The 27,175-nt window shown below is 35.9% G+C and overlaps 4 protein-coding genes across 10 annotated transcripts; 2 read left to right on the top strand and 2 right to left on the bottom strand.

Annotated features, from left to right (window-relative positions):
* Positions 1-527: 527 nt before the first annotated feature.
* On the bottom strand, positions 528-1,517 carry LOC104891716 (hypothetical protein). The gene has a single exon (XM_010677450.4). The coding sequence runs from the start codon at positions 1,362-1,364 to the stop codon at positions 720-722; it is 645 nt and encodes a 214-aa protein (XP_010675752.2). The 5' UTR covers positions 1,365-1,517; the 3' UTR covers positions 528-719.
* A 708-nt stretch (positions 1,518-2,225) lies between these two features.
* Positions 2,226-5,063, bottom strand: LOC104891717 (small ubiquitin-related modifier 1). Its single transcript, XM_010677451.4, has 3 exons — positions 4,795-5,063; positions 2,695-2,844; positions 2,226-2,554 (listed from the first exon to the last, which is right to left on the bottom strand). Exons 1-3 carry the CDS (start codon positions 4,867-4,869, stop codon positions 2,489-2,491), a joined length of 291 nt encoding a protein of 96 aa, XP_010675753.1. The 5' UTR covers positions 4,870-5,063; the 3' UTR covers positions 2,226-2,488.
* A 3,683-nt stretch (positions 5,064-8,746) lies between these two features.
* LOC104891724 (hypothetical protein) lies at positions 8,747-14,987 on the top strand. 6 transcript variants are annotated; one of them, XM_048642542.2, is made up of 10 exons: positions 8,748-9,113; positions 10,873-11,073; positions 11,184-11,441; positions 11,846-12,046; positions 12,189-12,437; positions 12,772-12,981; positions 13,104-13,361; positions 13,726-13,926; positions 14,034-14,291; positions 14,723-14,987. In XM_048642542.2, the coding sequence occupies exons 1-10, from the start codon at positions 9,111-9,113 to the stop codon at positions 14,738-14,740; spliced, it is 1,857 nt and encodes a 618-aa protein (XP_048498499.1). In that variant the 5' UTR covers positions 8,748-9,110; the 3' UTR covers positions 14,741-14,987. The 6 variants fall into 6 exon arrangements, with proteins under 6 accessions (XP_048498501.1, XP_048498499.1, XP_048498498.1 ...); XM_048642541.2 differs by having other exon boundaries at positions 12,177-12,437; positions 12,781-12,981; XM_048642540.2 differs by having other exon boundaries at positions 8,749-9,113; positions 12,177-12,437.
* Positions 14,988-20,459: 5,472 nt separating this feature from the next.
* On the top strand, positions 20,460-26,889 carry LOC104891722 (uncharacterized). 2 transcript variants are annotated; one of them, XM_048642538.2, is made up of 6 exons: positions 20,460-21,241; positions 22,480-23,067; positions 23,298-23,906; positions 24,181-24,704; positions 24,876-25,418; positions 26,374-26,889. In XM_048642538.2, the coding sequence occupies exons 1-6, from the start codon at positions 20,596-20,598 to the stop codon at positions 26,377-26,379; spliced, it is 2,916 nt and encodes a 971-aa protein (XP_048498495.1). In that variant the 5' UTR covers positions 20,460-20,595; the 3' UTR covers positions 26,380-26,889. The 2 variants fall into 2 exon arrangements, with proteins under 2 accessions (XP_048498495.1, XP_048498494.1); XM_048642537.2 differs by having other exon boundaries at positions 26,289-26,889.
* Positions 26,890-27,175: the final 286 nt, after the last annotated feature.

Here is a 27,175-nt window from a genome sequence, read left to right as displayed (position 1 = left end):
AGATAGAAATGGCAAGAGAGAGAAAGAAGGTTCCAGATTTTTTAACAAAAAGGGTGGGGTAAATAAACAGGTGGGATACATTGTTCATTAAACTATTATTATACTTATTTATGGGGAAGTGGGTTATATTATAAAAAATGAAAGCTAATATTATTTTAATTAGTGGACCCATACCAAATAAGGAAATGGGCAATCTATTTGGGACAGACATAAATGGAAAAATGGGCACTCTATTAAGGGACGGAGGGAGTAGTAGTTAAACTTTGGCAATGAATTTCCACCACTATGCAAATAATAACATAGTTATGTGAATTGCACCTTTTCGTTTTTCACGTTTGTTGAAACACTTTTTATACGTCACTAACTGTTTTGCGTACAAGTAAGAATTATAAAATTTTGATATTTGAAATCTTTACATTAAGACAAATCTAATAAGTATCCACTTAACTATGTCTTTTCTTATATAACGATGCGAAATTGCTTAATAAAATTGATTGATTAATAGTATCAAAAATGAAATGCTACAATTAAAAAATCGAGGAAGTATATATGAAGGACTTTCCTGATTGTAATGTATAAGAACAGTCACATAAAATGAACAAGCTTAAGATAAAACCATCATGCAGTATTGTTGCAAATATGGGATAATGAAATTCAACTATAGATAATTCAAACCAATTACTACAACTTTTTGCAACATTAACCAAAAAAAAAAAATCCTAAGCCCAAGCTCTCTTTTTAGGAAGAAGATCAGAAACCTTAACCTCATCAATCTTAGCAGCAACAATAAAATCATTAATACTCAACCCACCAATTGTCTCAGTCCATAACACAGCTACTACCTGATTATTTTCCAGACTGAATACAGGGGAATGCCCTGTACTTTCAGTAACCTTAGTAATCCTACTTATCAACTCAACACCAGCATCAAAGTCCTTCAACTTCCATAAACATTTCAGCTTCAACACCACATTCCCATCTTCGGTCTCGTGTTCGAGTAATCGCCATCCGACCACCTTGAAGAGGAGTTGCTTAGCATCATCCTTAGACAATGGAAGATCAGTAGGAGAAATAGGTAGACAAGGCTGTTGTGAAAGAGCAAGTGCTGAAGTTTGAGGAATAAGAATTTTGTGTTCTGTGCTCATGAATCCTAACACTTTATCACCAAAATTGCTTTCTAACTCTGCTGGGAATGGGTCTCTAGCTCCAAAGTCACCAAGAAAGTCTGTGGCCTTGATTCTAGGGAATCGGCGCGTTCGAGTGGTTAGGAAAGGGAGAAGGCTGGGAGTACTAGAAGGAGAAGAGGATTTGATGGAAGAAGGGGAGTAAAAAAAGGTGGAGGTGGTGGTTGATGTAGTAGCCATGGTGACTGACTGGTGAGAAGTGTATGAGTTGTGGGATAGAGGAAGTGGTCACAGATTAAGAGTCTCTGTGTTGTGTTATTTTTAGGGATGTGGGATTTTGGTGGCTAAGAGTTGAGATGGCGTTGATGAGTGATTGGGTGAGGCCCACTTATTGAAGGTGTAATATAGACCTTTGGTTTCATTCTATAAAGTATAAAGCATTCCTCATGTCTTATTGTTCATATGAAGTATCAAGACTATGATAAGAGAATAAACCAAAATACAAGATTGACTCAAAACTTTGCGTTCTCTTCGAATTTATAATAGAAGTTTCAAGGAAAATAAGTTCAAACAAATACATTCAGTTTTAATAAGTTCGAATAAATTCAACTCATAAATTCAGAAAACTTTAGGTGAAGAGATTGATAATAATCTTCTATTGTCTAAGGATGATTAAGAAAATGTAGGAAACTATCATATTGATGAAGGTAAGATCGCGAAGACGACGAAGATGTAGGCTAGTCAAGTTAGAACCATCCAAAGATAAAATTACTGGGATTTATGCACTTTAAATAGTTTGCGCATCTGCTTGATTCCAGTCCAGCGCATTGAGGATGGTGGATGGTGAAGCTTCCACGAACACGCACATGTTGGGAACCTGCACAGTATACCATCTCCATCGAAATCGAGCTTCAAACTGAGCTTTTGGCTCAAGCTCAAATGACAAAATAGCCAACTTTCAAGCTTGGTACAGTTTGGGGTTTTACGAAACAAATCCAAACATGATACAAACTCATATATCACCAAGGATACCTTGATTTTCCTAGAATAGACTTGTTTAAAGACAAAAAAGACATGTAGATTTGTCATAAGGCCGCAGTATGATAAGAATATACATAATGGTCTCCAAATAGTTGACAACGTTAATAAGTCGTGCTTTAGGACAACGTCCAAACAGGTAACGACATACTATGATACCCACCAAGCACCATTTAAGATTATCATCAACAAACAAGGACTAAGAAACTAAGTTCAGAATAAGACTGATCAAGTTACAATAGAGTTTTAAACATGGTCTTTCACAAAGCCAATTTCTGAAATAACCTAATTTCCTTAATCCTAGTCAACATGAGGCACGGCAAGGATTAGACCATAGAACCTCCAGTCTGATGCAGCATAGCATCTATCTCGTCACCATCTTCCATTTCCAACTGTTGCAATCAATTAAACAAGGTATTGTTAGCAAGAGAGAAGTCGGGACAGAGAGTGGCAGTTAGAGGTGGCCTAATTCCTCTGACGTTAGGGTAAGAAGAGCCGACATTGATTAGAATAGAAGAGAGGAGAGAAGTACCTCTTCAGGAGTCTGCTCAGCTCGAAGACGGCGCCCGTCAAATAAGAAAGCAATGGAGTTCAGTTCCACTGATTGTCGGTCACAGTAGGCATTCATAAGCTTCTTCAGTTGAGTAGATCTCTTAATTCGGAAGAAGACCTCATTGCCATCCTAAAACACAGCCCCCAAACAGAAGCAGATGAAGATGCCAATACTTATAGTGCAGCAAGCTTAGATATAGTTACATGTCGATCAAAAAACTAAAAGAGAAATTGCACCTAGTCTAAATTGAAATTGTTTTCTACTCTAAATTGAAATTGTTTTCTACAAGATTATTACTGCTGAAGAGACAAAAGAGAGAGAGAGAGAGAGGAACAGTAAACAAAGAACATTTAAGGTACTACAATTTAACACATCACCTAGACAGCTTGGATTTGTGTTTTGGGAGAAGGGGGGGGGGGGCGAGCTTGGCAGTTCATCGGTCATAACATATATGGCTTACAAAGTCCAACAAAGTAGCCAACCCGAGCATCTAATAATTAATAAAGGCATCCCATAATCTAGCATTCACATAATGCAAAGAGTTATCATGAAACTAGTACAATGATTTAGTGATCTTACACGAGCAAAAGAGATGAAAAAAAGGAGCAAAATGCGTTAGACAAATGACTAAAAGCCCAAATTCATGGACAACAGATTGCTAATTGATAATTGTTTAATTGATCTTTCAAAACCCAAACAATAAGGAGGAAGATGGCAACATCGAGAATGAGAAGATTGATGAGCTAAGTTTATTGGCAACAAAGCATTGTGAATATTTGATAACAGTAAAATCGCATATACCAACCACATTAATTCATGATAGAGAAGCAATCAAACAAAATAATAAAACAAGTCAAACGTCACAACAGAAGAATTATATGGCTAACTCTGTCCTAGCATCCATCAAGTGCCTCACTGATTTGCTTCACTAGCACTGATTCTTGATGCAATATCCTTGTTTTGCCCATGAAACTCACAGGGCCAAGTGTTATTGCCAGTTCTTTATTCTGCCCACAAAACTCACAGGCCTCAAATTCACACAAATCAGTCATACAAAAGTTTAACTTAGGCATCTTGAAAAAACATCCACAAACAGAAAAGACAGGTAAATGATGATATGATGCAAACTAAGAAACAAGCATATCAAAAAGTCTCATTGTTCTTCTTCTACAAATCTCATCTGGTACAAATGCCAAGCAACAAACCCCAAATATAGAGCATACTCGTACAGCTTTCAGTACATCATTATCTTACTGATTCAGCAAACACCCTTAACAGAAATCAACCAAAGACCTACATAATATCCGGCTCCCAATCTATGTCCCTCACTAAAGCTCATCATTGATAGCACTAACAAGATTGAGTACCAACAATTCCATTTCAAAAAAGCCATCTTCAATCTCCATCAATTGAAAATCAAATAGCAATTTCACCTCTTGCGCACAACCACATCCCATTTCTTACAAGAAAAAACCCACGAGGCCACGATAACCAAATTAATCGTATAAAAAACCTAACTATCATAATTTCAATGCCCTTTGTACACAAATTCCATAATCCATTAAGAAAAGCATCAAATACCCTCCATTCTTTGTCTTACTCCTCCCACACTTGCAATATAAATTGTTCCACACACATACAACAGTCTCATCAAGCGAATAGGCGACACAAAACAATTCACAAACTTAACACTTTTAAACACATCCCATCATCACCTTTCACATCTACCATAACCAAATTCAGAAAAAAGATTCATCCAAACCACAAAACAAAAACAAAATTCGCAAAGCATACAGATAAAAGAGACAAACAATTAACTTCATTAAATCATCGACAAAATTGCATCCCCTTAAATACGAATAAACAAACATCATAACACTTTCAAAACCCTAATTCATACTATCTTACTTCACACAAACTCAAAATCACGCCGAAAAATATACCAATTTTAAAAAATCAAGAAAATTACATTATAAAAAAACCCTAGAATTACGCGGAAAATCAAAAACAAAATAGATTATTAAAAATTAAACACAAGCATTAAACCCTAAATCGTAAATGAATTATAGAAAAAAATACCTGACCCTTGACTTTGAGATTGATATGAGCAGATTGGTCACCAGGTTTCTTATCTTCTTCTTGAGTTCCAGACATTTTTTCTCTGTGATTTTTTTGTTTGGTTTTTTCAGTATGAAAAACACAGCTTATTTAGTACGCGAACACTGAATTTTTCTTTCTTTGAAAAATTCAATTGTTTTTTGTAAGTTACTCTCTCTTTACCTCTTTATCTTCCTTCTCTCTCTATTTTTTCGCTTTAAAAAGGCGTCAGCGGCCACCACGGGTTCCCAAAGCCCAATAAAAGTCTAGGGGGTCGTATATAAATTCGAGGACCATAAATTTACTACCCCTCACACCTCTAGCGTTAATAATGCGAGTCGAGTTCGAGTTTAAGCTAGTTTGATTCAAATCGTTAGTATGTTGAGTCAAAGAATTTGAGTTAAGTCGAGTTTCGATCGAGTTTACGAGTTTTGGTGGAGTCGAGCATTGACCAAGTAGATTGCAAGTGTCTCATGTTAAAAGGAACAATAAGGTAGAAAGATGTCGAATTTAGGTATTTCGCTGTTGATAATTGGGTATTCGAGCATCTCACGAGTTTTTGAGTCGAGTATCGAGTTGCTCAACTCGACTCACCAATATCTAGAGTTGGGGTCGACTTCGTTTTGAGCTTACTCGAGTTGAGCTTTGATCGAGTAGCTCGTGAGTTGTCTCGTCTCATTGTCACCCGTACTCCTCACTCTTTCAATTTTCTCTATTTTCATCACATTCTCATCTCATTTCATTATCACTAGAACTTAGTCATTGGATAACAGAACAAGTGTAACATGGACGACGACAATCCCAAACAGGTTTTACTTTTTCTCGAGCAACATGTAAAACATCCAAAAAAGTCATTTTAATATGGACCCAAAACGTTTTTTTCCAAATGTTTGAACCGTGGCTCAGATTTCTCCTAAAGGCAATTGAGCCATGGGACAAAGACGTTTGGGTCATGGCTCAAACGCCTTTAGGAGACATTTAGGACTCTTGCTTAATATTTCGACAAATTTGTATGTCGGAATATTTTGTATTAAATGTCTCCTAAATCAAACCAAATATTCCGACATACAAATTTGCTCTTGCATGGGCCAAACGGATAGCTCTCCAAATTGGATTTGAGTTGGTGGTTGGATCAAACAAGAGAAATTGGAATGGTAGCTATTGATTTCACCTACAATGTAAATTGTAGCATGCATTATAGGGACAAGTTTGAACCATGACTCATATTGATGATTGCTCGATTTGTTAGCGTGTATGGTGCTTATTCCTAACATAACTTCAATGTCACTTTGCATTATTCTCTCTTTTATATAAGGAAGAATAATAGTTTTTGGAGAAATAATAAAAATAACGAAACAAAACAAAAAATTCTTAGCCCTAACTCATAACCAATAGCCCAACATATCGAAACGTCCTTGAGACTATGTGTTTAATCAGGCCTAACACTAAAAATTACCACACCCAAAAGAAAAGTTACTTGTCGACTCACAAAAAAATTGTATAACACGAAGATTTAAATGGATTTTATATACGATTTTTTCACCAAATACTCCTGAGATTTCTTAATAATCACCTGGTACCCTCGCGTTTTCCATAATTCACCAAGTACCCATGTGGTTTGGAAAAATACCTGACATGATCATACCGTCAACTTTCTATTAAATATACTAAAAAAAACTTAATTAACCTTAACTTCTTAGCCTACCCTAACCCTAACCTTAACCCTCGCACCACCCCTGCCCCTCCCCACCACAACCCCTCCCCATCGCAACCCCTCCCTCACCCCCACCCCTCGCACAACGATTCCCCCATCCTCGTCGAATTTCGTACTCCCCATCCCACCCTTTCGCGCAACGCCTCCCCCACACCTCCACTCCTCGCGCAACGATTCCCCCCACCACCGTTGAATTTCGCTCTCCATACCCCTACCCTTCGCGCAACGCCTCCCCCACACTCCAATCCATCGCGCAGCGATTCCCCCACGCCCGTCGAAAATCGACTCAAGGAGTATTAAAATTTTCAAAATTGACTCAGGGGAGGCGCTGCGTGAAATTCGACGGGGGGTTGGGGGAGGGGAGCGCGAAATTCGACGGGAGGTGGGGGGATCGCTGTGCGAGGGGTGGGGGTGGGGAAGGCGTTGCGCGAAGGGTGGGGAAGGCGTTGCGCGAAGGGTGGGGTGATCAGGATGGTTAGACGCCTATTTTAGGCGCATGACCTGTTTCACCGTCCAAAAAAAACTCACATTGTTTGCCATGACGTTGGAGTAGATTCTTCTTGATTGGTCAACGCCGGTCAATTTTTGTCAACGCCGCCAAACACATTGGTCAATGCCGGAAATCTTTATAGAAAATGAAAGTGAATAAACAAAGTTTGAAAAATGAAAGTGTTGTGTGGAAAACATGGGAAATGCAGGGGGATTTTAAATAAACAAAGGGAAAGAGAAAAGGAGGAAAGGAATCTCATGTATTAAATACAACCCATGTATTTGTGTACAAAGATAGAGTTAACTACCTAGTAAGGACCTAAAGTATGAGAGTTTTTTCCAACAAGGACCTCAACAATTTTTTTGATCTACTAAGGACCTCATATCTACTATGGTTACATTTTCCATCCAATATTATTAACTTTGTTTTCTTTTTGTTTTAAAAAATTGAAATGGCCCCACCAACTCAATTATTCTTTATCTCTTTCCATATTCCTCTTAATTTGACTTTAACTTTTTTTTCCATAAAACTATGAGTATTTTTATCAGATTGGTACTTTAAGATACATTATTTAATCACATGAACATATTTTAAAAAATTATCACATGTGTGTATTTTCAAAGATTTCTTTAATCATATGAGTATTTCTTAAAATTTGGACTACTTATAAGTATTTAATAAATCTTCATTGACCATATAAGCCCTTTAGCTAATGTTATATATTCACCTCTATTTACATCTTATATATTCTTAGAGTAATTGTCTCATAATAACTCTAAAGAATCGATAATTATATCTCTCTCAATTCTTTACCCTTTGGTAATTACTGCGAGAAGTTATATTTTAAAATACTCATTTAGTAATTACTAATCAGACCCTACACAACCGTCCAACCCTTTGTCTCTCTCTTAAAATATATCATGTTTGTGTAGGTCGTAGCTCTCATCCACCATCTTTACAAATCCAAAATTTATCCTAAAAGTTAAAATTCTTTTCCTCTTTAGCCTAATTTTTTCCATTGATAGTGCAAATTTTAAAATGTATCCTCTCGCAATGTGGGCATTTTTAAAAAATGGTGATACTGGTATAACAGTATTTTTCAAAATTTTATCTTTTTTTTTTTTGAAAAGATACAAGTAAAGTTTAGGGAACTCTTCTTTCAAGAGTATACCCTAAACTATCTAAAGTAACTAAATAATTGAAAAACATATCGGACTGAACATCAACTAATTGAGATGGATTTTGGAGATAATGGTGCCCAATCTTTGAGAGGTAATCCGCAACCCGGTTGGCTTCCCGATAGACGTGAACAATTGTAACCTTCCGGAATGAAGACAAAAGTTGAATGTATCTTAAAGTACTAATTTGACAAAAATACTCATAGTTTTATGAAAAAAGAGTTAACGTCAAATTAGGAGGAAGATGGAGAGCGATAAAGAATAATTGAGTTGGTGGGTCTTTTTAATTTTTTAAACAAAACATAAACAAAGTTAATAAAATTGGATGGAAAATGTAACCTATTGGATGGAAAATGTAACCATGGTTAATTTGAGGTCCTTAGTAGATCAAAAAAATTGTTGAGGTCCTTGTTAGAAAAAATTCGCATAGTTTAGGTCCTTATTGGGTAGTTAACTCTACAAAGATAAGCGTTAGTAAGAAATTTCAGGACCACATCTAACAAAGCCCTATATTAACTAATTTGGGATAAAAGTGGCAAAAGTTCACTTAAATTTAAAACATAACCTCTCTCAAGTCTAAACTAGAAAGATTCACTATACATCAGCCAATGATCACTAAGTTCACTACTAGATCAGCCTCCTTCTCTCAGTCTCAACAAAAAAGATGTAAAAATAATTGAGTGGGAAGCTTAATCATGTCTGAGTTTTGGGAGATCTGGTGTTTTATGCTCCAAGAATTCCGATTTTCTTCAATGGATTCTTTGGAAACTTTTGTGAAAATACAGAGAGTTGCTTAATTTCGGTCATTTGTTGTCTGAATTTGCTCAAAATTTTTGTGAGCTTCAATTTTGGTGGCTCTCATTGTCATTTGTTGCTTCAATTAGTAACTTGCAGTTCCAGATCCCAAGTCTATAATATGGTAATGTTTCTTTTTCTTTTTTCCTCTTGTCAATATTGTTGAGCTTAAAATTCGAAAACAATTTTTTTCTTTTTAGCATATCAAGAGTTAAGAAAATATTAGATTCAAAACCCTTTTCACCATCTTACCTAGGTTGCACAGAAACGGATACGATTACGGGTTCGGATACGAGTTGCAGTACCCGTGCTTTATAGCATCTTACAAGATTATATAAACTAACTTGGTTGGTTATCTAGTTATCCAGTTATCCTCATATTAGAAGCTAAGTGTATGTTAGATTGTGTAAAATTTCCTAAATTTGGGAGTTCTCGTTATTTCAGGTATATAACTAGTATTTGGGCTCGGGCGTTGCCCTGGATTGGTATTGTTTTCCCAATTTGATATGCATTTTTTTCCATTTTCATTGAAATATATTAGGAAAAACTCAATATTTAAAAGGTACAAATATAATAATGTAGACACTTAAAGCATGATTAAAAGTTGGTTGTTGAGATGTTAACTGTGTCATGTATAATATCAAGAAGTCACACGCTCAAATCTTGTTGCAAGCTGATGTCACGTGACGTGTATACATTGTCACGTGCAACTTTTAATATATTTGTATAGATGCATCTTAGGCCAACTTTTCACTCCAAAACCGATATGCGTTTCCGAATTCATCGGGTTCATTGGTGGCCCACTGGCCCATATCATTGGTGCCATGCAGGCTAGGCCTGATGTTGCTGGAACTGGGTTGAAATGAAGGATAGGGATTAGGGAAAGGGGGCACTGACCATGCTGGTATATTGAGGACCATTGTAGGCAACAATCTCTTTCATCTCTTTTCTCCTCTTGATCAATCTAAGTTTCTTTATACTCCCTCCGTTCCTTAATAGATTTCTCATTTTCCAATATCGTTTGGCAATGCACGTTTTGTATTATTGTTAATATCTTTAATTGCATATTAGTAAAAATCGTAAAGTTTGATTTTCTAAATATACACAATGAGACGAATCAAACATGACTATGTTTTATCTTATATATATTGGAAATTTTCTTTTAGGATTTTCTTTACCCATGAATAGTGCCCAAATTAGAAACCGAAACCTATTAAGGGACAGGGGGAGGATGCTTCTAATTTATCTAGGTCTCATGTTTGTAATTTGATAGATCTAGTGCTTTTATGCTTGCAATTTGATCCATTTTCTTCATTCAATTTATGTTCTTCATGTTCTGTATTCTATGATATATTAGGGTGAACCTATTGAATTTCCTTATGATCAATCCAAATTGGTCAATTACTTTGCTATGGCCTTCTGACTCCTCTTGAAGCCCATAAAGATGACAACGAACCTTGATATACCGTTTTCTCAAATTGATATCCACAGGAAGAGCATTATGTCGGAGCCTCCATATATACTTCCTCCGTAACGAAATAGATGTTACACTTTTCAAAACACAATTTTCCAGGCAATTTTTGTAGAAGAGGGAGATGGAGATAAAGAAAAAAAGGAGACCCATGTGATAGGAGAGAGATAGAGAGAGATTGTTGCCTAAAAAGGACGTGTAACATCTATTTTGTTACAACCATATTTAGAAAGTGAACACCTATTTTGTTACGGAGGAAGTATTAAGGGTTTCCATTTTGGGATAAGACATCCACATCCTAGAGTTTACTCCAAAATTTTGTAACTTATTCGTGTGCATATAGAGTTGTATGTTAGTATATACATTATGATTTATTGTTGTAGTGATGTTTTCTTTTGTTTACTTTCCTTAGGGGCAAGTGCCTGAATTTCACGGACCTTATGGCTCTCAATTGCCTGAAAATTATCGCATAGAACTTAAAGATGGTAGACATATTACAGAATTAATAATAAGGCATCACAACATTGTCGATGGAATAGGTTTTGTGATAGCTACACCAGAGGGGGGTACCAGCTTTGAGAAGCTTGGTGGCAATGGCGGAAAGGAATCCAAGGTTAATATACAATTCTATAAAATCTAGTACTGTACATAACTTTGAGAGTAGTTTGCTGATCTTGCCTGAAAAACTATTAACTTTTTCAACCTCTGTAAGCATATATACAGATTGTATTCAAGGATGGTGAGTCCATAACAAGAATTAGTGGGACTTATGGATATTGTAGATTCCGGAAGGAAGACGAGGTTTCCTCACTCAAGATACACACCAATTTATGTCCAGAGGGGTACGGACCATTTGGAAAATCAATGGACGTTGAAGCTGCGTATGAATTTTCATCACCAGACCTTAGTGATAGCCTTATTCTCGGATTTTTTGGAACGCACAACAATTTTCTCTTGTCCATCGGAGTCATCTCGAAAAAGGTAAGATATGATTTTACTCTGCTAGTCCGTTAGCATGTGGATTTGCTAATTAATATGATGCCCTGACTAAGAGCTAATCATGGATTAAGCTGAAGATTTAGTCTAGTCGGGTTGTGTCACCACCGTAATTACCTTACATGAAATACAAGGCTACATAAATTTCACATTTTGACATAGCTAAACTTTGCCAACAAGTAGTAAGCCTCATGTCTTTAACCAAAAATTCGCTATACAAGTCATTGTAATACTTGGAAATTTAATTTGGAGTTTTTAGACTATTTTCTAGCCTCTCTTTTCTATGCATGCATAGTTTTCAATTGATTTGCCCACTCCTTACTCCTAAGCTAATGTTAATTTTTATCCTGATTGGTAATGGTAATACTTTGTTTTGTTTATATTGACAGAGGCAAGTTATTAAAAGAAATGGGCCTTATGGTTCTCAGTTGCCACAAAACTATGACATGCAACTTGAAGATGGTGAACATATCAAAGAAGTAATAATAAGGCATGGGCTCATTGTGGATGCAATTGGGTTAATGATAGCTAAGTTGGATGGGGGTACCACAACTAAGATTTTTGGTGGCAATGGCGGAAAGGAAACAAAGGTCAATATATACAATAACACCTTTATTATATCTCCATGAATTTCAAAACTAGCTAGTTTAGGTACAAATTTTACATTGATTCCTCTATGTTTCCCTTTTCTTTCTAAGTAATTTCTATGAATGTGTATAGATTATTCTCAAGGAGGGTGAATACATAACAAAAGTTAGCGGAAAACATGGATGCGATAGAGACTCAAAACAATGCATGGTTGTCATGTTGAAGATACACACCAATTTTTTTCCAAAAGGATATGGACCGCATGGATTAGGAGGACAAGTTGATGATTTACATGATTTTTCATCGCCACTCTCAACTGATGGACCTATTGTCGGAATTTTCGGAAGGAAAAGCAATTATCTCGAGTCCCTTGGAGTTATTACCAGAAGTAAGGTAAGCAGATTTGCAAGGTTCATCAACTTTAAGCAATGGAAATGGTACCATTTATCTGCTAGTACCTTCGTTTTTAATATAAACACATTGAAAATTTTGCACTATTAATATATTAACTTTGGTCGCATTTCAAAGCTAGTATGTGAATACAAATGCAACCACATAATACATTGCTAGATTAATCTCAAATTGTATTTCAAAATATCAATTTTTTGTAAGTTTTACTAAAGTACAGATATGAATAGTCAATAAAGTGCATTGGTCCATAGCTTTCATAGTCTCTCTCTTTCTATATGTATAATCCTTATGCTAAGTGTTTTGTTTACCATCACAGGATTCACAGCGGCAAGTGATTGAGTCCTACGGACCTTATGGTTCTAAGTTGCCCAACAACTATAGCATGCAACTTAAAGATGGCGAACGTATAAGTGAAGTAAGATTATCTCATGGATGGCTTATAGATGCAATATGGTTCGTGATAGCTAAGCCAGGAGAGGATACCACTACTGTAATGTTCGGTGGCATTGGTGCAGACCAATCCCAGGTTATTAAACACCGTTAAATCTTCCATTTATCAGAATCCAGTAGTTTGATGCTTTTGCTTGCATTAATTAATTGCTCTAACATTCTCCCCTGCCTTCTTTTCCCATTTGATCATTTACATAGATTGTACTAAAGGATGGTGAGTACCTAACAAGAATTAGTGGTACATGTGGATACAATCCTTCACGGAGTGTAGAATGTATTTCAACATTGAAGATACACACCAACATATGTCCGGTAGGATATGGACCATATGCACTAGGATTGGATGTTCCTAATCCATTTGATTTTTCATCACCACGCCTAATTGACGGCCCTGTTGTTGGAGTTTTTGGAAGACGTGGCAAGGTTCTAGAGTCCATTGGAGTTCTAGTGAAAAAGGTGAGTTATATGATTTACTCTTAAACATTTTGATTTCTAAACCCCAAAAGGATTCAGGTGTACTGTAACCCAACGAGGCGGGATGCACCTAAAGGCATTGTGAATTGCATAAGTTACTAAATAAGTTAAATCGCACTCACATTATCACAATACATAATAGTGGCCCGACGAATACGACATGAAGCAACTATAATTGTGATAATAGACAAAACTACAAGCCTTTGTAGAATGGCAAACCATGTTCCAATCTCGGTTCCTCTACTCCATACATGTTCGAACACCATAGTAGACCACTATATTGAGCTTGTAATCCTGACAATTATGTGTAATTCGTAGTGATGGCTTTTATTGTTTGCTTCCACAGGGGCACGTGATCGAGTCTTACGGGCCCTATGGTTCTCAGATCCTTCAAAACTATCGCATGCAACTTAGAGCTGATGACCGTATTAGTGAAGTAAGAGTAACACATGGATACATTGTGAACGCAATTGAATTTGTGATAGCTAACCCACACATAGGTTCCACCATTGTGAAGTTCGGTGGCAATGGGCAAAAGGAATCCAAGGTTAACATATGCAGTTAATATTCATGTTTTCGGAGATTATTACTTAGTTGATTTTGCATTAACGAATGTTTTAACATTTTCCTCTCTTCCCATGCACATATACATAGATTGTACTCGACGATGTTGAGTTCATAACAAGAGTTAGTGGGACGTATCCATACGATAGAGATCAAAAGCAAGAAGGTATTGCCGCATTGAAGATACACACCAATTTATGTCCAGAGGGATATGGACCATATGGATTTGGAATGGAAGTAGATGATATACGTGATTTTTCATCTCCCCTCCTAAACAATGGCCCTATTGTTGGTGTGTTTGGAACGCATGGCGAGAATCTCGAATCGATTGGAGTTCTCTTGAAAAAGGTAAGATACTCCCTCCGTCTTTTTTTATTTGCTACATTTTGCCATTTAGGGGTGTCTCAATTTATTTGCTACATTTGCAAATATTTCCATATATAGTACATAGGTCCAACACTTTATTTACAAATTTGCCATCACTCCCTTCTTGATTTTGTAAATGTTTCCATATATATATACATAGGTCCCACAATTTACCTATTTGCTTTTTTGTTAATTCCATTTATGTCAATGGTCCCCACTCCCTCCTTGGTCTTTGTGAAAAAGTGCTTGTAGCAAATAAAAAAAGACGGAGGGAGTATGATATTTACTTTCTACTATAAAGATGGAGGCCTTTTCCCAGCTTTTAATTTTGCTTCTGTTTTTTTTATGTGTTCAACATTGTACATCTATATTTTGACTAATTCAGGATTTATATGTTTCCATGTCAAATTCAGGATTTCCCATCCTCTTAATTATGACATTAAAGTTTATGGTTCCCTACAAAAGCCTCCGACTTTCAGCAAAAATGCAACGGTATGCATGATGAATCACTATTATGCCTGTGGTATGGACTCGCAAGTGCAATATATAATCATGTTTGTCACTATAAAACTTTGCGCATTTGATATTTATGGTTTATGTATTAGTAGATACTTTAAAAGTTGATATATTGAACATGTACATTGACACTAATCTAACAAAATTTCAAAGTTCGGCAAATGTTGGTTAAATCAGTTGGAGTTTATAGTAGAAAATCTTAAGTTTTGCTTCAAAAGAATATGAAAAGTCTTTTGTCTTTTGTCCTACATTGAAAGAATAGAAAGGAAGAGTAAGGTTTATAACTATTACTCTTCCTCTACCCTTTGAGTTGAGTAGCAATGGGGCATTCGGTGTGTATGTGGTGATGTAGCAATGAGGTTTTCGGTGGGTATGTGGTAATCTATGGTTACAACATGTGCGCTGCACTTTTATCCCACGTAATGACCCATGATCTGACTACGTTTGTTTTACCACTTCCTATGAATACTAGTGTTCTGCTATCGTTGAACACATGGAAACAAAATACCTCTTTCTCTTCTCTTCCAGTTTCCTCTCTTCTTGCCAATATTCTTGAACGTTGTCAATCTGTTTTTCGCACTGGAAAGGTAGAAGCCGTGTATCCATGGAGGTTGATTGTTGTGAGTCTTGTGTTGTAGCGTGGCAAATTCAACTTTAGGGCAGTGTTTAATTCATGCCACAGTTTTTAGATAAGTTTATTTTATTCGCTATCAGGTTATGTTCCAACAAAGTTAAATATGGATGAAGTGTATTTTCGTGTTGGGTCGAATATAAGTCTGCTCGTGCAGGTTGCAGAACATGTTAGGATCAAATTGTGGATTAGTGATGCATTTCAATTAACTTTTTATGTTTCTAATTACTATACAAAATGTATACTTTTCGTTTATGTCATCTTTGGTATTTTATTTAAACCAACAAATTTAGTTAAAATTAGATCAATAATGGTAGTATAATTGTATAACCTTTGCCCTAACATAAATACATAATTCCATGGAATATCGTATATTTCAATTGTAAACGGAATTCCCAATTTGGGGATAAGAAACGTACTAATATGCAAATTTTATTCGAATTCGATGGTCTCCAACTTGCCACCCACTGCAGAGATAGCTAACGAGTTCACCAAATATGTCGGTGGTCTATCAAGTCAGTTCACTTATGAATTAGGATGTTAGTAGTCACGTGCTCTTTTCTATTTTTTCCTTCCTCTGTTTCATACTCTATCCGTCTCATATTATAGTGCCTAATTCTATTTATTAAGTAGAGCTGATCATTTTGGCTCGGCTTGTGGCCTCGGCCCCATTTTGGGTAGAATTTTTCGGTCCGATCCGATTTTTTTTGGTTTGAGCCGGCTTTAGACAAGCCAAAACGACTTTTAAGTCTATTTGACCCGGTCCGATTTTGGCCCAAAAAGCCCGCTAATTTTGGCCCGAAATAGCGGGTTTTGGGCACAAAATTTGGTCCGACCAATGGGCAAAATTTTTTGCCGCGACTCGGCCCGGCCCATGATCATTTCTAGTACTTCCTCTGTTTTTTATTAGATGTTACACTTTTCAAATCACGGACTCCTAGGTAATTTTTTGAGAGGAGAGAGATAGAGAGAATGAAAAACAAATGGGTCCCAGGTGAACATGTGATAGGAGAGAGATAGATAGGAGTTATTACCCAAAATAAAAGTGTAACGTCTAATTTAAAACTTCCTAAAATAGAAAGTGTAACATATAAAAAAAACGGAGGAAGTATCAAGGTTAACAGAATCTAAGATGAAGGTAAAGAATCTTTGTGTATTGAAAATAAATTTTATGGGGAAATTGATGATTTTAGGAGAGAGAATGATAATAAGTGGTGAAAGAGCGGTAAATAAATGAGTAATTCAACCCTTGGGTTGAATAAACAAAGAAAACAAAACTATTTCCAATAAGCAAATCTCTATTATATAAGTCAAGGGAGGAGGTGTGGTGTCCTCTTTTGAAATGATTAAAATACCCTTAATGATCTAATTAATGGAATGAAAAAAATTACAAAAGCAAATCATTTAAAAAATCTCATTCCAACTTGCCATTTAAAACAAGTTTAAAATGGTATATGCATCAAATACTTCAATCAAAAATTAAATGGACAAAATATTTATACTTTATAAAAAAAAGATGGCATACATAACGTGTACATGAAAAGTCTGAACATTCACTACCTTTGATACTCTTTAATCTAGTTAAACCAACTCATTATTTTTGTTCTTTCTGTTCAATATTCATTCACAAAAAATTAATGTTAACCATCACTCACAAATTTTTTATTTTTTTACATTAGCAAATTAATATATCTAAATTCATCTAACTGTTGAATTTTTCACATTTAAGTTTAATCATAAATAAAGTAAGAATGAAATATCTAATAGAATAACAAATTTTGAAATTAACGCACGCATCGCGTGCATATGAAGGCTAGTAGATAATGGTGGCACAATTTTTTTTAGAAAAATCAAAAAAGGTGTAGAATAAAAAAAAAAAATTACATTTTGGGACAATCTAGAAAAAAAAAAGCGCTATAATATAATATGGGATTGAGTAAGTATTTCTTTCCTTTTCTCTTTTCTCACTTTTTTTGTCTTTTTCCTTCTCCTCAGTCCTCTACTTTTCTGATTTTGTTTTGCTTAATAAGTCCCCTTCCGGCTTCCAATTCCTATCAAAAAAGCCTTTAACCAGATTGTTCGCTTTCTTGTAATTATAATAAAATATATAGTTTATTTTGGAATTACATTAGCTGACAACAAGTAGCTTAATTAATTTCAAGTTGGTATCAAAATAATCACTTTGATACAAGTATCAAAGTGACACTTAATTAGTACCAATAACTGTATTTTTTTTTTTTTTTTTTTTTTTTTTTTTTTTTTTTTGGCAACAAGAACATACATTAATAAAAACATTAAATTACAAGTGAGCCCGTTTCCCTACCTTCTAAGGATAGGCTGTGGGCTTCGTTTATTTTGGGACTCGATGAACATAGACTTACAAGACTAAACGACATTAGACTAGACCATGAAACAATACTGACCTCTGATTTACTACTAACATCTGATTGCAAACTAGGACTTGGCACATTACTGATATCTGAATTATTGCTAGCAACACAAGAACTTGAAGCATGCTTTTTCCTCGAGCTTTGGGAGGGATCTGCACCGAAACCAGAGCACGTAACCTGCCAATAGAATCAAACTTAGGAAGGAAATAGGAGTTTTTATTGTGATAATTCTTTAGGGTTCTCTTGGAGTTCCCTATTCGTGGTTGGGTTTTGCTACGCTTCTTCCGACCTTTAGTTTCCTTAGAATCTAATGCAATACCTCCATTAATTGGAAGTCTAGATGGAACAAATGTGCTCGACTGGGCCATGTGGATCCCACTAGCTGCTATCTCCTTTTCCATATCGTTGATGGACTTGGACTCCATACTTCTCATCAATAGATCTTCCCTTTCATGGTGGGTTAAGATGGGATTAATGACTTCATCCCCTCTGTTAGGGAGACAACGCTCATTCGCAAGACCAAAAAAATGTTGTTGCAACTGACCGTCTTGCATAGTGGTTTTCCCTGTAACGCCTCCCTTTGATAATTGAGGAACTCGGACTACCATATATGACCCTGATTTTGGATTATACAATTGCACTGATTTCCCGTCCCTCAGCATTTGAGTAATGTTTTTAGACAATTGTAATGAGGAGCCTGGCCTTTTTCGGTGAACAAACGATGTTTAGGCTCTGCCTGATTTGGATTTTTGATTTTGGAGTCACTCACACTCTCAGTTACACACTCCATTTCAACATCTTTCTCTTCACATGTGACTTGGTCCTTAGCCACGCACGCCTGCAATAAGTTTAGGGTCTCATTATTATCTCCTTCCTTCATCTTAGTAGAGCATTCTCCTTCGTCCTGATGTTGTTCCTTCATCTTTTTCCTTGGTGGCAATGGTTCCACCCCTAAACCAACGGGATGATCCTTGTGCTTAATAATTGAACTTTGAACTTCAATTAATTTCGTAGCAATTTCTTTGTTTGATGGGTCAATCTTAGAGGCTTGTAGCAAATCCCAATAAGCTAAATCACACCTTCCTATTCCCACCGATGCTCTAGCTCTTCTAAACAAAGCTTTTACGTTGCACGGGTCAAAGCTTAAAACAACAGAGCAAAGAAGACCAACTTGATCAAATTCATCTATCTTCAGGAAACAAGCAGCTAAATTCAGCAAGATGCAAAAAGCTAATTCGCAAAACCTTGTAGCATCTTTCTCCTCCAAGATAATTAGGCTAAGCATCACACCAGCAAAACCATAACACTCTAAGGCATCATCAATATGCCCATGACTGAATAGGGAATTTCCTTCTTCCTTCCATGACTTAACTAGATCCAATGAAGTCTTGGGATTATCTAATGAAGAAACATAATGCAATAACTTATTATCATCTAGTCCTAAATTACAATCCTTATTAAGGAGTTCATGGAGCTCTCCCTTCAACCTTTCACAAACTTCTAATGAAAACATACTTTTTTTTTTTTTAATCAGATATGAAACCACAAAGATGTAACTTCTTCACTCTAATAACTAGGATGACATTCACCCCCAACAACTTTTTAAGAAATTAAAAAAAAAAAAACCAAATTTGGGAAGAACACACCTGAGATCAACAATATGATACAAGGAAAACGCATTCACTAGAGAGATGCATACACCGATTCTTTAAACCAACTTTTTAAGAAATAAAAAAAACCAAATTTGGGAAGAACACACCTGAGATCAACAATATGATACAAGGAAAACGCATTCACTAGAGAGATGCATACACTGATTCTTTAAACCTATCTGCCGCCGATGTGCGATCAAACATCACCCTCCGACTGATGAAAAAATCGCACCACCGAACACTGTACGCACCAATTAATGCTGGGGTCGCCGAAATTGAAGGCTCGCCGGCGACCAGAGGGCAGATCGGTCGCCGGCGAACCAAGCGCTGCAACTTTGGGGGGGGGGGGTTGGGGGTAGAAGCTTTGGGAAGCAGGGGTTTTCTATGAGGAGAGAGAAACTTTGCAACTCATATAACTTTGCAACTCCCAAAGTACATCTACCAATAACTGTACTTTGTGCTTTAGTACTTGCATAGATATCACTTTCTCCGTTTCATATTACTCATTACATTTCTCAATTTACGGATTCCTAGACAATTTTTGGAGAAGAGAGAGGTAGAGAGTAAAAAGAAACGGGACTCATGTGAGACGAGAGCGATAAAAAGAGTTTATTGCCCAAAATGAAAGTGTAGCAAGTAATGTGAAACTTACCACAATGGAAAGTGTAGCGAGTATTACGAAACGGAAGAAGTACTTTAATACCTATAACTTATAAATTTACCAAAATATTCTTTTGACTCCAATATTGAGACGCCTATTTAAGGCTCCATTTTTTTGGATCTATTTAGTTCAGTTTAATTTCTGTCGCGTTCAATTAATTTCAATTTAGTTCAATTTTTCTCAATTTAAAAAAAATTGATCTTTAAGTACTGTTAACATGTCTATTTCAAGAAAAATAAAATCGGTAGGTAAGTATTTGACCCCACTTTAGGCACTTAATAAAGCTACTCTAAGTTTATTCGTTGATTGTGGTACCAGCTACCACAACATCCAAAACAACAACAAAAAAAAAAACTTCCAGCTACACTACCACAGTACCATTACTATTTACCTCGGTTCAAAATTTCAAATCACAACCCAGAAACCGGAGAAAATTATGGCGGAAGAACTAAAAGAAGCTGCAATTAGAGGAGATGTAGAGTTCTTAAGAAACTGTGTTGCTTCAAACAAACCCATTGAATACTACTTAACTTTATTCCCCATGATTCAACCTGGTGATCGTCTTTTTGGCAACATTTTTCACTTTGAAAATAGAGAAGATTTCATAAGAGGAGCTATACGTACTTTACCACTTCATGTCTCACAACAACTTCTTCTTCAACAACGTGATGAAGACATGTTTAATCCTCTTCATAAAGCAGCAGCTATTGGTAACTTGGACAAGATTAAGATGTTCTTAGAACTCTTTAGTGTACATGTATCATCATCATTATCGTTATCGTTATCGTCGTCGTCGTTTTATGGTAAAAAACCTTGGTTACAAAAGACTAATAAGGGATATACACCTTGTCATGTGGCTCTTGTAAATGATCAAGAGGAGTGTGGGTTGGAAATATTGGGAATGGATATGGAGTTGCTTTGTAATATTGATGAAGAAGATGATGAGTGTGATAGTTTACTTTGTATAAGTGTAAAAAGTGGGCTTAATAATTTTGCTTTGAAGATGTTGAGGTCCCCCTTTTCTTTGAGTTGTAGTGGATTCAATGGCCACACTCCTTTACATTATGTGCCAAGATGCTCAGGTATGCTTCATTTACTTTAGTAACCTTTGACCAATTCAACATTGTTGTAAATCATATGTGGTACACCAGTTTCTTTCAGAGAGTTAACTTGAAATTTAAGGGTGTTTGACAAGTGGTTGTGGGTTGTTTTATTGTTTGTATCGACTGTTTATGTTAATTGTTTGAGTACGGGTTGTGTATGAATAAGTTAGATATAATCGGTTGTTGGTGTTGACGTTTTCATGCTAAATGAAATACATTTAAAGCTCAATACCAAAGGCTAGTCGTAAGGATGGCAACGGATCCTAGATCCACCCAAGATCTGTTTTATAGGAGCTAAAAATCTATGAAATTTTGGATCTAGCTTAAGCGGGTTGGATTTGGATCTTGTTTTTGAGATCTAGATTCGACCCCTGAATCTATATCAACACATATGTAGTTAAGTGGTAGTTTTTTTTTTCATGATAAGTAAAATAGTCTCATAATTTCTTGTGTTGTGAAATGTAAAATAAATAAAGTGATTGATAATATCTCGTATAATAATAATAATTCCTTTTCAAGTTTAAACATATGTGACATTTTTGGATCTAGTGAATCTGAGCCAGATCTGGATCCATGTACACAACATACAGATTTAGATCTGGATCCATTAGGATGTAGTCCAGATGCGATCCAATCTATTGTCATCTATAGTAACAGTTTTTAGCTTGTTTGTGTTTTAAATGTGTAAACTATCTGAAACATAGGCACTCCAGAACATGAATATCCTATATAGCGCTTACCTTCATAAAAACCATCCATATAAGAGACTGAGATTGATAGTATTAGAGGGTGTTTGGTATGGAAAACGTAAACGGAATGGAAAGGATTTGGATAAGGAGGGGAAATGGAAATAATAACCGTTACCTTTAATTGTTGTTTGATATCTTAGTGGAATGGAAACAATTGAGAGGATTATGATTGAGTAAGGAAACGTGATTTGTTTCCACTAGTTTGATAAGGGTAACAAATGAGGGGATTATGTTTCCCCTTGAAAACGGTATTTGTTACTTAACACTCATACCAAACAATTAGAAATGGAAACGCTTATTTGAATCCGTTTCCTACATCAAAATTTTCCATACCAAACACCCTCTTACAAGACTACAAGTACCCAGTTGCTTATTAGGAAATGAACAAATAATATTTTAGCATGTTTATGAAGAATGTTTATGTAATTTGTTAATCTAACTCTCATGGAAAACTTACTTTGATTACAGAAGGAGAAGTTATTTGTCGACTGCTGCTTAAAAGAAAGCCAGAGCTAATTAAACAAATACCAAGAGATGGATTTTCAGTATTTCATTCTTGGGCAAATGAAGGTAAACTATGGCCATTTGAACGTCTTTTAAAGAGCATCGATGTCATCCCAGATGTAAGGAGGATTTTTGTGGACTTAATCTCTGTAACTAATGTAAAAGAGGGTTATAACCCTCTACATGTCTTGGCTAGAACTAGTGCCAGTGATTTGGATGCAGTACTGGTAGCAAAACTCTTCATAGATGCTTACAAACAGGCAGCAGCAGCACAAGTGTTAAGCATCTCAGAAGATGTATGTCCCTGGTTAGTGCAAGATAAGCGAGGAGGGACGCCTCTGTCCGAGGCAATAAAGCATGGATATGAAAATTTGGCAATGTATATCTTGTTAGAGGATAACAATGCACTTCTAATGTGTCCCAGAAATCTTCTATGCTTGGCTATTGAGGAGGGATGTCATGAAGTGGTGGACTTGATCATGGAGATAGTCGATAAGCAACAATGGACTCAACTTCTTACTAATGCCTTGCATCTTGCACCATTATGCAAAAGTGAGTACAAGTTATAAAGTCTCAACCCCACTCTTTCGAGTACTGATAAACCCGTCATAGGTATTGGACAATCCTGCACAATATCCTACAGCATGACTAGTAGTTTATGCTAGCTGAGTTACTGTTTGATTACTATAAAACCATATTGCTGTTTTCATGTTAGAGGGTATTGGATGGATTGTTACACTAGTCAATTTGACAATAAAACTCTGTTAATTGTTTGCATGCAGAATATTTCTTAAAATGGGTGCCTGAGCGCCATCCAGAGTCACTGGAAGCGGTTGACAACGAGGGAACAACTGTATTACATAGTTGGGTTAAAATAGGTGAAATGTGGCCATTCAAGTACATTCTTGAGAGCACGGAAATTGATCCAAAATGGAGAAGCCATTTCATTAAACTCATTTCTTATCCTGATTACAAGGACCAAAACAACCCTCTTCATGTTGCTGCAACTACCACAAATGAAGCAACAGACGAAGTTGTAAAGCTCCTTATAGAAGCTTACAGAGAAGAATATCCGAGTTGGCGATCCTTTCCTGAACCTTCATTACCATGGTTAGAGAAGAATAAAGCTAAAGAAGGAGCTCTTAGCTTGGCCATACGAAATCAACGTGAAAAACTTGCATTATATATATTGTCACTATACAATGCTCATCTTAACTCCTTGCTCGATTATTATGAGCCAGAGCACGGAATTTTGTTTCTTGCTATAGAGAAGAATTGCAGTCAAGTAGCCAAAGTGATATTGAACAGATTAGATAGGGGGAGCTGGAGCAAATATCTGATGGATTCGTCTGATGAGCGGAATATCTTGCATCTTACTCCAAATTGCACAGGTGAGATTACACTTATTTTTGTATCCTGTTCTTTAAATATTCATAATCCATTGAAATGGGGGAGAGGGGGTTGCAATTTCCTGTTTATAATGGTTATAAATGGCCTTTTGCTAATTATAGAAGTACAAAGTACTAATAATATCAGTTGGTCAAACAAGCCGAGTGAAGCAGCTAAACAAGGCGATGTTGTATGTATTAGTGAACAGTGAAGTATTCCCTCAGTCATAGTTCTAAACAGAGATTGCTTACTACAGTGTATCTAATGTGAAAACAGACAAAGATTTTGTGACATGGCTGGTTAATGAAGCATCAGAATTCATCACAAAACCAGACAAAAATGGAAACACACCACTAGATGAAGTGTCTGATGTTGGTGCTGCATGGATTATACAGGCAATGCTAGAAAAGGATCCTTCAGCTTTTAGTAAGGCTCCTTTGGCTTGGATTAAAGCATGTAAGAAGGGTCACATCTCGGCTATTCGTGCCTTCATTGACAATTACCCGGGAAATTTTAAAGATCATTGTATTAAACATAAGGATTCACCGTTGCATCATATTCAGAATCTCTCAAATTTAACTCAGTATGAAGAGTTTCTTAAGTTACCACGGATGAAGGATCTAATCAATCTTCGAGATTCTCGAGGAGCAACACCTTTACATCAAGCAATCCGAAATGGAAACATATTTTTGACAGAAACATTACTCAATATGGATAAAATAATGTATAACATCAGGGATCATGAAAATGAAACTGCCAGAGGTTTGTTGGAACAAAAATGCAACGAAAATCAGGAATGGGTATGTCTTCTTTCCTAAACTTATCTGAATTACATTCTATGAAATTACAATAGCTAGCACTTGTTGGTTTGTATTTTAAAGTTCGTAGGATCCTGTTGTTTTTGCAGAAGTTCGATAGTGCCTTTACAATAAATCACATTACTCACCTTATTACATTGTGATTGATCACAGGACCAAATGTGCAAAAATAATGGATTTGATCCAAGGATGAAAACAACATACTTCGAACGCAGGACAAATTTGTTAGACGTAAGAAACACATTATCTGTGGTGGCAGCTTTGCTAGCAACCATCACATTCACTGCTGGATTCACTCTTCCTGGTGGATTTGATCAAAACTCAGGAGAAGCAATTCTGACAAAGAAGGTAGCATTTTTAGTGTTTCTGTTATCTGATTCATTGGCCATGTGTTGTTCCATGTTGGTGCTCATTTGCCTCATCTGGTCCATGGTCTACGATTCCAATAAGTCGTTGTTCTTGATTGATCGAAGCATGATGTTGCTCATGATAGCGCTTTACTCTACCTTAGTCGCGTTTATGGCTGGAGTTTACGTTGTCACAGCACCCAAGTGTTTGTGGCCGGCCATTGTTATTATTGTTATGTGCTCTCTTATTGGAATTTCAGCAAACAGAACTCTGCTGTATAAAATCCTTGACAAGTTAATCCCTTCTGCAAGTAAGGATTACGGAGATCCATTCCGTTTGATGGAACTGGTAAGCTCTTTTTAGCTATTGAATTGCCCCTCCTATGAATGATTTTCTTTTGAATTCTAAAAGCTGTTCAGTTACTTCCATTTTCAAAGCTTATAAGCATTATAGTACATGTCTGGTTTCTGAGGTAACATGTTTAATATTGATATTTCTACTCAAAATTTATGATACTACTCAATTTAGAACCTCATATCTGTTATATATACTTGTCTAATAGTGTGCATCATTGAGATATGACTTATGAGTATCGTTATATCTCAACTGTATATTGCCTAAATACCTTAACTTGATGAGGGATTTTCGAGAGTTACGATATAGGGGGTTACTAGGGGGACTGATTGCATGATTAAAACCATTCACAAATTCCAGTGATCAACTATTTCTATCTCCTATCTAATGTACTTCCTCCGTAACATAAAAAGATGCAACAATTGAACATTTTATACCTTAAATACTATCTAATTGTTGCATTCTTTGTGTTACGGAGGAAGTATTATTTATCACATTCTTACATTTATGAAAATATACTAGTATGAAAGCCTGGTTTGAGCTCTTATTATCCATTACTAATTTTGAGTTCAGAACAAGTGCTTATTTCCAGAAACAGGGAGTAGACGTATAATTTAGAAATGAACTGAAATAAGGTCTGATGAGTTGCTTAAGATTCGATATTTTCGCTTTATTCCCCATTTCCCCAGCTCCAAGTACATTGATCCTTAGTTGGACATGCTTTCCATAGCTGCAGGCTGGAGTACATGTTTGATTCTTTACAAACAATTGTTAGTTTTTGGATATTTTGATTTACTAGATGTTGAAGATGCAAAATTATGGATATTGATGCATACATCTTTTTGTATGTATCGGCGAATGCAGGGAAAAGTTTGTGTATGCCGGAATGAAAATAGTTGTCTAAAATGCAACTGAATGAACATTCAGAATTTTGGTTGATGATGATTAGGTGTAGGTTCGTGAGAAGAACAGATTGAGTTTAAGGAAAAGTTTGATAAGAATTAAACACAAGCTACACGAATCGAACCTTGTACGACACAAGCTTAGGGCCTGCACTCAGAATTCAATCAATGTATGTACCAAAACAAGCAAGCAAGAAGGCTATGTATCAACAAGCCATGATGTGTTGAGTCTGGTAGACAACAACGAAATTGCCTAAGTTTTTTTTTTTTTTTCGTGGATTATGGATAGAAGACAAAGGCTATGTTTGAAAACATAAGCTGAAAAGGAGCTGAAACTGATAAGGCAACTGAAAGGAACTGAAGTGATAAGACAACTAAAAATTTCAGTACATTAAATTGAGATGCTATATTTGATAGCAACTCAATTTCAATCAATGTTAAGATCTTACCTTAAACACTACTATTTATTTTAGGTGACTTAAATTTTTAGCACCTACTCATTTAAGGTGACTTTAATGTATTGCTAAACAAAGCCAAAGTGACGTTTGGTTAGCAGTTGTTAATCTCTATTATATAAGCCAAGGGAGGAGGTATGATGTCCTTTTTTGAAGTGACTAGAATACCCTCTAATAATTAAAAATAATGTTTTTCTTCTTATAAAAAATTGAAAAATGAGAATCAATGAAACTTGTCATATAGGTCAAAATAGAATATGCAATACCATTAATAAGTTGACAAACTAGATTGACACAATCAATTCACGAAATCAATTATCAATTAGAATTTTCAACCAAAAAAAGTTAGCAATATATCGTGATAACATAATATTTCATATTTACAAAGTTCAAA

Source organism: Beta vulgaris, chromosome 4, assembly GCF_026745355.1.
Source record: "Beta vulgaris subsp. vulgaris cultivar EL10 chromosome 4, EL10.2, whole genome shotgun sequence".
In the NCBI taxonomy this organism is placed as follows: domain Eukaryota; kingdom Viridiplantae; phylum Streptophyta; class Magnoliopsida; order Caryophyllales; family Amaranthaceae; genus Beta; species Beta vulgaris.
The sequence above is the reverse complement of the archived record's forward strand: the minus strand, read 5'-3'. Positions and strand labels throughout refer to the sequence as shown.

What these genes read in the sequence shown, in the direction of transcription:
- LOC104891716 (XM_010677450.4), bottom strand. Translation starts at nt 1,364, where the DNA reads ATGGCTACTACATCAACCACCACCTCCACCTTTTTTTACTCCCCTTCT.
- LOC104891717 (XM_010677451.4), bottom strand. Translation starts at nt 4,869, where the DNA reads ATGTCTGGAACTCAAGAAGAAGATAAGAAACCTGGTGACCAATCTGCT. An exon ending in ATCTCAAAGTCAAGGGTCAG is followed by an intron (nt 2,845 to 4,794) that starts GTATTTTTTTCT and finishes GCTGTGTTTTAG; the next exon opens with GATGGCAATGAGGTCTTCTT. An exon ending in CTGAGCAGACTCCTGAAGAG is followed by an intron (nt 2,555 to 2,694) that starts GTACTTCTCTCC and finishes TGATTGCAACAG; the next exon opens with TTGGAAATGGAAGATGGTGA.
- LOC104891724 (XM_048642540.2), top strand. An exon ending in ATGGCGGAAAGGAATCCAAG is followed by an intron (nt 11,074 to 11,183) that starts GTTAATATACAA and finishes GCATATATACAG; the next exon opens with ATTGTATTCAAGGATGGTGA. An exon ending in GAGTTATTACCAGAAGTAAG is followed by an intron (nt 12,438 to 12,771) that starts GTAAGCAGATTT and finishes TTACCATCACAG; the next exon opens with GATTCACAGCGGCAAGTGAT.
- LOC104891722 (XM_048642537.2), top strand. Translation starts at nt 20,596, where the DNA reads ATGGCGGAAGAACTAAAAGAAGCTGCAATTAGAGGAGATGTAGAGTTC. An exon ending in TCTTACTCCAAATTGCACAG is followed by an intron (nt 23,907 to 24,180) that starts GTGAGATTACAC and finishes ATGTGAAAACAG; the next exon opens with ACAAAGATTTTGTGACATGG. An exon ending in GCAACGAAAATCAGGAATGG is followed by an intron (nt 24,705 to 24,875) that starts GTATGTCTTCTT and finishes GATTGATCACAG; the next exon opens with GACCAAATGTGCAAAAATAA.